This window comes from Aplidium turbinatum, chromosome 4 (genome assembly GCF_918807975.1).
Source record: "Aplidium turbinatum chromosome 4, kaAplTurb1.1, whole genome shotgun sequence".
Lineage (NCBI taxonomy): Eukaryota > Metazoa > Chordata > Ascidiacea > Aplousobranchia > Polyclinidae > Aplidium > Aplidium turbinatum.
Window position 1 is genome coordinate 38,575,422 of NC_137475.1, and position 8,999 is coordinate 38,584,420.

The 8,999-nt window shown below is 36.2% G+C and overlaps 1 protein-coding gene across 1 annotated transcript; it reads left to right on the top strand.

Moving 5' to 3' along the window:
• Window positions 1-674: 674 nt before the first annotated feature.
• Window positions 675-5,139, top strand: LOC145769579 (uncharacterized). The gene is made up of 3 exons (XM_082581233.1): window positions 675-883; window positions 3,663-3,795; window positions 4,352-5,139. Exons 1-3 carry the CDS (start codon window positions 707-709, stop codon window positions 4,510-4,512), a joined length of 471 nt encoding a protein of 156 aa, XP_082437359.1. The 5' UTR covers window positions 675-706; the 3' UTR covers window positions 4,513-5,139.
• The last annotated feature ends 3,860 nt before the right edge of the window (window positions 5,140-8,999 follow it).

Consider the following 8,999-nt stretch of genomic DNA (forward strand, 5'->3'; position numbering starts at 1 on the left):
TGCAGTAGCCTAACACTTTTGCATGAGTGAAGGTTAACACAATACGGTATGTGTTTCGTTTACATAAAATAGATGGTATTAAAATCTTACAATGTAAGGATGAGATGGTGTTTGGAGACCTATAAGTCCCTGAACAAGCAAAAATGACTTCGCAACTTCATCAAGATAATGACCAGAACCGCCACTGCTAGAAACAGGTGACAGGCAAAGCTAAGTAAACTCGAGTTAAAACGAAAGATCATAAAGAACCCAATACAAATCTATAGTGATTTGGCAACAAAGTAATTTACACTAAGTGAAATTTCAACTAATGCTATAGGGAAAAATTACAATAACAGTAAATCAAGCCTTTTGTGGAAAGAAGTCAATAGATTTAACGGTTACCTTGGGCTTACAGGTAGAACTATCCAAACAATTTATCAAAGTCAAACTAAAATCAAACAGTTGAAGCAACATAAAGACTGTGCTTTCTATGTATGAGCCGCGACTAAGATTTTGGCAGAGTTTTTGTTATTTGCGCAAAAAACTTATCAGGTCGTTTGTCATCGCTAAAAAATAGGTTACGGTACTCTGCAAGAAATGATTTTTCGATAACAGACTGCTGAAAATCTTCTTTTATTTTTTCTAAACGTCAAAATCTTTATTTTTGTTTTCTTTGTAGGCTATAATTTTTATTCAAGTAACAGTTTGTTGACTGCGTACCGAAATGGACGATGAACAAGAAAAGGAAAAGTTAACTGAAGAGCAACTTAAAAAATTTCGAGAGCACTTTGACAACTTTGACTTAAAGCAAGAAGGAGCTATTCAAAGTGCTGACCTGGCTACTGTACTACGGGCATGTGGTCAAGTACCAACAGAAGGATGGATTAAAGAAAGAATGAAGGTATCAAATCGACTCGTCTTCTTAAAACCACACAAAATATGATATGTGGCTAATGAATCTGTTCACTGCTCATAGCTGCTAGACTAGAGGCTGCGCCATTCCTTCGCGTTCTGATATGGAACATCTGAAAAATAAAGCAATGATATAGGACATCTCAAGATAAACATGCGTAAGCTACTACCCAGGCCCGGATTTAGGGGGGGAGGGTGCAGGTGCCCCGGGCCCCTGATTTTTGAAGGCCCCCCCTACGTGGCAAAAATGTGATTTTGTGTTATTTTTTCTTTCTTTCAGCTTTTGAAGTTTCTGAAAAATGCTGTGCAGTTTTGGATTAATGCTACTGTAGACGTAGAAGTGGGTTTTCGCGCCGTAGGCGCGAAAAAATTTTTTGCACGGGGGCCCCCCGATCTAAAAGTGCCCCGGGCCCCCCATCAGCTAAATCCGGCCCTGCTACTACCAGGTTGTAAATTAGCATAGCTAACTGTAATAGAGGTCAATGTGTGAATAACTTTTACATGCCACGCAACCAAGAATCAAAGCAAAAGATGAGCAACTAACCGGCTTACAAAACGTTTTCTCTGGGCGATAAATATTTGATACACCAGAAGAAGAGTTGATTAATTTGTTTCTCTTACTTTCAATCTACTTTAGAAACTTTTCTAGGTTTGAAAAGTGTTCATTTCAAATCACTCTGCGAGGCGCTTTTTTCTGCTTTGAATGTTAGAAATGTATCATTTGAATAGGACGCTATGACTACGCCTTTGTGATTTCAACACAACAGTTATATTTGCTGAGCCAAGCTTATCAAATAAAACACAATCTATTGAAATCCAGCCAGCATAGCACAATAGATTTCGTATAAAAACTATTGTGTTACAGCAGCCTATATATCTTTTATGCTTGTTGCTTATGCCCAGACATGGGCATCATCTTGATCTTGAAGATCGCAAGCGATCTTGAAAATCATTTTTATTTTGGTGATTATGATCTTGATGTATTCCTAAGATCACTTTTTTGTGTGATCTTGAAAAACAATAAGATTAAGATCACTTTAAATTTGAAGTTTACTTACTAGATAGAGGCAATTTGTAGAACTCCTGCTGTACAAAGTAATTAATGGCAATTACTATGATACGATATGTGTTACAGAAAAGTCGGTTTAAAGTGTCAATTTAAATTGATCAGTGTTGCCATTTCAAAATTTGAAAAGTTTTCTGTGTTGGTCATAATATTGGTCTTCGGTATATGTGTTGTATGTATGTGTTGGTTTTCGGTATATACTTTATTTTGACGGATGATAAATGATGAATCAACTTTGTTCACAATTTTGTTTTGTAAATTTTAAAACAATGTTTGCTTTTTTGACTCAATTTTGGATGTTTAAAAAGTTTAGAATGGCGGTGCTAAAAATAACTGGACTTTGGTCATGTAAAGTGGTTTATTGCAGCAAATCAACCCGACCAATAGGTGTTTACGGTCTTAATTATAAACAAATACAGTATAATAAGCGTGAAAATATATGCTGTTTCTTTTTTGTATAGCTTTTGTATTCTTGTTTGAAACGGTTCATCTGGGTTCTTTGACGAAAAAATTACTTTAAAAAAGATATGAAACTCCATAGGGAAACTCTTGAAGACTACGTCACGCCAGTACGGCTATGCAGATGATCTGGCAATACTCCATTCTGACAAGTACTGGCATGTGGAAGAGGAAGCACTTACAGATGACATGGCCCAAATCGCAGACTACCTGAAGCTGTGGATGCTGAAACTGGGCCTGATAAAGGCCACTGTCACACCTTTTCAAGTCTTAGTACAACAAGTCTTCGGCCAGCGATCGAGTAGTCCAAAGCAACAGTTAGCAATACCAACTACCTTTAACCAAGTTGCTATAGTAAATTTTTTTGGAAATCATTGATCAAAAACTTCATTTTTTCAAGTACACAAAAAAGTGATCTTTAAAGTGATCTTCATGTTCAAGATCACAATCTTGATCATCAAGATCACATATTCTTAGTGGTCTTGATCTTACGCCATATAGGTAGCAACATACATTTCTCAATATCCAATGCTCTGCAGCATCATTTTAATGAAAACTGCGATCGTAAACAAAATACAGCCGTACATCACTTAAATTATTCGCTAGTCACTTAAATTATTCGCTTATTATTTGTTCAGTGTTACCAATCCTCATGACCATCTCCTGTCTTCCAGAATGTTATGTAATAGTAACGAAAATAATATAATGCGATGGTGTTCTTTACAGGAAGAAAAACTGCTTTTCGTTTATCCTGGGTAGACTACGCCCAAACTAACACAATAGTTTTCGTTTTTACATCATTTCAACGTGTATAGACGTTGAAGTATACAAATACAAACTCCTTTACTGGCGAGGCAACAGGCTTCCTTTGACTGCATTAGGTTTAAAGGGTTGTGTTAAGCTTGGGTCAACCTTAACATTTGCTCTAACAAGTTGTTTTTGTTTATCAACAACAAAGGCCGTCACAACTTGGCCAGTTTTTCTTTATTTTGACACAACATTGCTAAACAAGTTTTAAGAAAATTGGAAAGTTTTATCAGCTTATTATTTGTTCTTCTTCTTCTTCTTCGTTTGAACCTTCTTCGCCACTGCAGGGGTCAAGGGGCTCTGCCTTTTACCACCCTTGGGTAGCGGCGGCGACGCGGTCTAGGTGTTTGGACAGGTGTCGAGCAGCCATTGAATTGATACGTCATCCAGTTCACGCAGACCACGCACACCATTTGGCATTTTATTATTTGTTTAGGTAGCAGATCCAGAAAAAAAAGGTGTTGTGGAATGGGAAGGGTTTATCAAAATTGCTCATCTATCAATGCTAGATGGAAATCCAGATGACATTTTATTGGAAGCGTTTAGACGATTTGACAAAGACCAGTCAGGTAGCCAATATAAAAACGAAGCTCTAATGTTATATATACAATAAATACTATTAATACTACAAAAAAGTGCTCAATGCCAAGCGAAAAGCCAAGTATAGCAAATTACATCAAATATAGTGATTACTTTCTAAAACCTCTACAGCCGTTTCACCTCAAAAGGAGAATCATCAGAAGGTCCTTATTCAAATAGAATCTATTTGAATTAAATTTGAATTCTATTTGAATAAGGACCTTCTGATGACCCCTCCTCTTTTCGAGTAAAACAGGCTGTAGAGGTTTTAGAAAGTAATAACGATATTTTATGTAATATTATATACATATATAATATAACATAATAAGAAAATAAGAGAATGATTTATAATATTACATATAAATAGTCTTCACTGTCTTATAAGCTACACTAAAACGTTAAATCCCAAAAAAGTTCTAGATTTGCTAAAAATATGCTCTAGCCTATATACGAAATGCAAATGCAATAAGCATCAATAAAGAAACTTAATACTTAAGGCTTGGCTGTGTCAAAGCTTATACACTCACATCAAAAAAATTATTAAAGGAGTTTTGAAATGTTCTGAATTGCGCTCCATCTTAACCACCATGGGAGATACCCTAACAGAGGAGGAGGTGGACGAACTGATCAAAGACGCCGATCCACTGAGTCATGGAACTGTGAACTATGAATCTTTAGCCCGAACCCTCGTCTACGGACCAGATTAGACGTTTCTCCACCGAAACCAGGGACTTCTAGAAGTACAGGATGAGAAGCTCCCTTTCTCAGAGTAGAGTGCTTTAAATAAAAGAGTTGCCAGTTGTTTTTTGGCAAAAAATGCTTTTCGCAACATTCTTAAATATACATCGATGCTTGTTTGGCAAATCAATTCCAAAAATTACAACATCCATCAACTTTAATTAATAAACTTTTTATTGCAACATTATTGGGAAATGATTAAGCAGCGTGATTGAAAGTACATTTTGTCTGAAAATGAAAAAAAGAACTGGCAACATTTTTGCATAACTCACCCGACCCTCAGAACCAAGATGGCGAAGTTGCAGTTCCCGGTACGTTGTTGGTTTTTCTGACCAAGATCTTGCGCGATATTTTTATTTTTAGGGTTGAATGCACCAACAACCCAGACGTCAACTCAACCGTTTTTTATAATGATTCAACGTCAACTCAACCGTTTTTTATAATGATTCAACGTCAAATTAATGTAAAACACGGTTGATTTAGTGTTTTTAGGTGATGGATAATTCATCAATCAAGTAAATCTACTGATTAGGCAACTTATTTTGCAGACTAATTTTTCCGTATGTACCAACTGTATTAAAATTGCTGATTACTAATTCACAGATATATACTTTGTTTGTTTGTTTGTTTATCTTTATCCTGCATTGCGGGAAAGCGGACTTGAGCGCTATGCATCGGTGTACGCCTTCCGACATACACCTGACCCACGCTGCAGCCGACGGCAATGTCTGTTTCCGGTTGTCTACTCTACTTATGACGTAAATTTGGTACTACCCATTACTCGAAATCGATCACTAGGTAGAGGCAATTATCGTAAAGTTTCTTGCCCAGAGAAACAACAGCACATTGATACTTTGTGCAAATTGATTATCGATTGGGCCGCATCACCAGACGGTTAGCTTAATTTACTTCTTAAAATATCGATTATTGGTGTATCCGATCCTGAGTTTAAAATTTTAAAGCATGAAGCAAAAGTTTGCATTATAAAATAACAGTATAGTACCGTGAAACCATGGCCACCTGGAGATGCGGCCTGATTTGTCACATTTTGCAGATTTTGATTACAGCTACTGCCAGTGCTTGACTGACATTTTTTGAGATGTTTTTACTTTTTGCGGTTTTCTAATGACATAAAACTTTTTTGTTGCCTTGGGGAAGCAGTAGCAAATGAGAAAAAGTACGTTGAAAAACGCAAAATCAGACTGTTATTGAAAATTAACAGTCTGACTAAAATCTTCGAAATAAAATTTTCTTTGTTTTTCAACATGTGAGAATGTTAAAACCTACTGTGTCATCTGGGGAAAAGAATAAAGAAAGCGTAAAAATCTAATTTTTAGAAAAATTTATTTAAACGTTCGCCCAAAGTTAGAAAAACCTGGAAATTTCTGCAAAATGTGACAAATCAGGCCGTATCTTTAGGTGGCCATGGTGAAACGTATTATGCATTTGCTACGTAACGTTTGCTCTTCATGTATGAAAATACTAACGAAATTGAATTCGCTTTTGTTCTAGGTGTGGCTTGTAGCAATGGTGTAGCCAGCCCAAAATTTTGAGAGGGATCAAATACTTTGACTTCAAGCAATTAATAATACTTTGTTTGGGGCACCGTTTGTTCAAGCATATTATGACAAAAATGCTGAATTGGCAAAGTGATTTAGTGTGCCATTAAAAGATCAGTCGTCAGCTTTCATCGTCATAAAATCCACTTTTCCAAACCTTTTTTTTTTTATCTAAAATCAATTTTGAGAATATCAATTATGTATCATTGGGCTTGTAGTCTATAAGTTACTTGGCTTTCCTGGCTATTTGAGCAAAAGGCTTTTCAAAATCTTCATCTCTAGCACCAACGTAAAATCGAAAAAGATTAAAAAAATTCCCTTTAATGTCGAAATGTCCAGACAAAAAGGTGTTTCTTGAAACACAGAACATCACAGACTGAGCAATTGAAGTCATTATATTCCTGTTTCATTTGTTTACATAGCCTATTTTGCCTCTAAGGTTGCGCACACGTTTTGACCAGTTTCCGTGCTTTTAACGAAAATTTTCTTTGTGGCAATCAGCATCTTGATGGTCAACAGCCTTCTTCATCAATTTCTAGAAATCTTGAAATTTTGTAATTTTGTAAAAAAAAGTCCATCCAAGTATGCTTGTTAAGGTGTCCACCTCTGAGTAAACTGCGGTTTTCAAAACTAACTAAACAAGCTAGCTAAACGTTCGAAGTTCGAAATCGCGTTGTCTAAATCTCGTACATGCTTGCAATATAATTATTGACAGTTAAAATTTTTAAAAATTTGGGGGGTCTATCGCCCTTTCCTCCCCTCCCCCTGGCTACGCCTATGGCTTAAAGATGAGGTTGAGGTAACATTGGCGCAGAAAATGATTAGTGTATTGTATATTACAGTGCGTGTTAAAGATAAGATACTAGAGGGCCTGCTTTTTTATTCAAATGTATGGGCGTCTTTTTAACAATGAAGCATTTGCTTGACCCTTGTTTGTTTTATATGACAATTTGTAACTTTTGTTGGACTCATGAATGCATAACGACTAAGTTTCATAAATCTGGTAAAAACTTAAAGTGCCCCTGACAGGTTGGATCCAAGTATAGTAACTTTTTAAAGCATTTCCTTGCGCAGAATCATACTTAGCGAACTTTTTAACCTTAACCTCGTAGCTCCACTGGTTAGGGCGTAATTTACATCAAACGACGGCTTCGCAGCGCCACCACAGGCGAAACTCCATATTTCACTGCTCTGGGACGACTTTGGTGGTATTACGTCATCCTAAGTCGGCGTTCTTAGCGACGGAAGAAACATACGTTTCCCAGATGTAATTGCTGGATCACAGTTTAGTCGGAGTTGGTACAAGCGGTTGCTTTTTTCAAAGATCTGTTGTTTTTTACAGTTTAATAAAACTGTACTGGATTCGTTCCTACAAAACCTAAAATATACTTGAAGTGAAAAATGAAGAAATTGTACGAATCATCATTCATATTTAATTCATCATCACTATTCAAAAATAAATAAAAGTTCTCTCTCTCTCTCTCATAATGTGCCCTCAGTACGTACATAGCAGAGTCTATACATGTAAAAGCCTAGTTTACCTGTACAAGGGTACGTTTTTGTAAACGTTGTTGTTTAGAAGTGCTGAAATCATCATCAGCAACTGGTTGCATCTTTGCTTTTGTAGATGGTAGCCTATGGCAGATTTCTTCAAAATGTAAAGTTTGCTCAAGCTCATTTTACTTGAGTGGTATTAACAAAATCATCTTCAGTGAAGTGAACATATATGACTAGTTTTGTATGGCCCATCCTACTTTCGAACACTTGAAGAAAACTTCGACCATTTTCTTCTCAGCACCTTGTTTTGTGGAAAAGCGTGAAAAGAAAGCACACGGTCTTTGTCACTGACACTGTCACATATTTATTTATTATTTATTTGCGTCAGACAAAGCTGTCCACATCGAAAACAAAACAACGAAATACTGTAATACACAAACTGAAAATGCACAAAGATCACAGAGAGCCACCTTGGATGCCGTCGGTTTAAAAGCTCACTAAATAGGCCATCTACTGTTACCAATTTACATACAATGAGCGTTGGAAGAATTGAAAGCATTCAGAACGATAAAAACAATCAGATGACATCAGGTCTGATATAAAGCGATTGGAGGAGTGAATGCAATCGGTTAATAAACGAAAACATGTTTTTTCCTCAATAAAGCATCAAACGTAGTTACATTATTCATTACTTGATATTCACGGGCACTGACATAACGAGGCAATTTGTGCAATATTCTGAAAGAGTCATTGTAAGCAACACATAATCGTTTTATACTAGAAGATCTAAACTTGTTCCACAACTGGGATAAGTAAAACGACATAAAATAAGAACGAAATAAACTGTTTTTTACAGCGGGTGAGCATTCAGAAAAATTGAGATATTCTGCATTATTTGCAGCACAGTACTGAGAGCGTACTTGCCTTGAAATATAATTTTCATCTGAGAACTATCAATGTATACACCCAGGTATTTTATAAGTCTGTGAACACAATTTCAGATTTACAGTAAATGATTGGCACAGGTGACCTTCCCACCTCACTTGCATGGTTTTTTTACTATAAAGGCACAAAGGTCACCAGTATTCCAATAAGCAAACAAAATAGATAGGCAGTAGGCACGTTACGTGTGATAAGCGTTTTAAACAATAAATGATGATTGACTTTGACGAGGGCTTTTGAAGCATCCAAAAAGACAGAATATACAGGAGTGTCATGACTGATATAAGAGGACACTGGTTGTTTTAACAAAAACACTCATGTCAGTACTATGACCAGACTTAAACCCAAATTGATTGTCACTGGTATTCAAGAAAGGCAATAGATGATTCAAATAAAACATTCAAACAGTTTTGAGATTACTGTGGCTAGAGCAATAAGTCTATAGTTACCTGAATCTT

Coding starts and splice junctions, on each gene's coding strand:
- LOC145769579 (XM_082581233.1), top strand. CDS start 707: ATGGACGATGAACAAGAAAAGGAAAAGTTAACTGAAGAGCAACTTAAA. Junction 884..3,662: donor GGATTAAAGAAAGAATGAAG/GTATCAAATCGA, acceptor TTATTTGTTTAG/GTAGCAGATCCAGAAAAAAA. Junction 3,796..4,351: donor ATTTGACAAAGACCAGTCAG/GTAGCCAATATA, acceptor AAATTATTAAAG/GAGTTTTGAAATGTTCTGAA.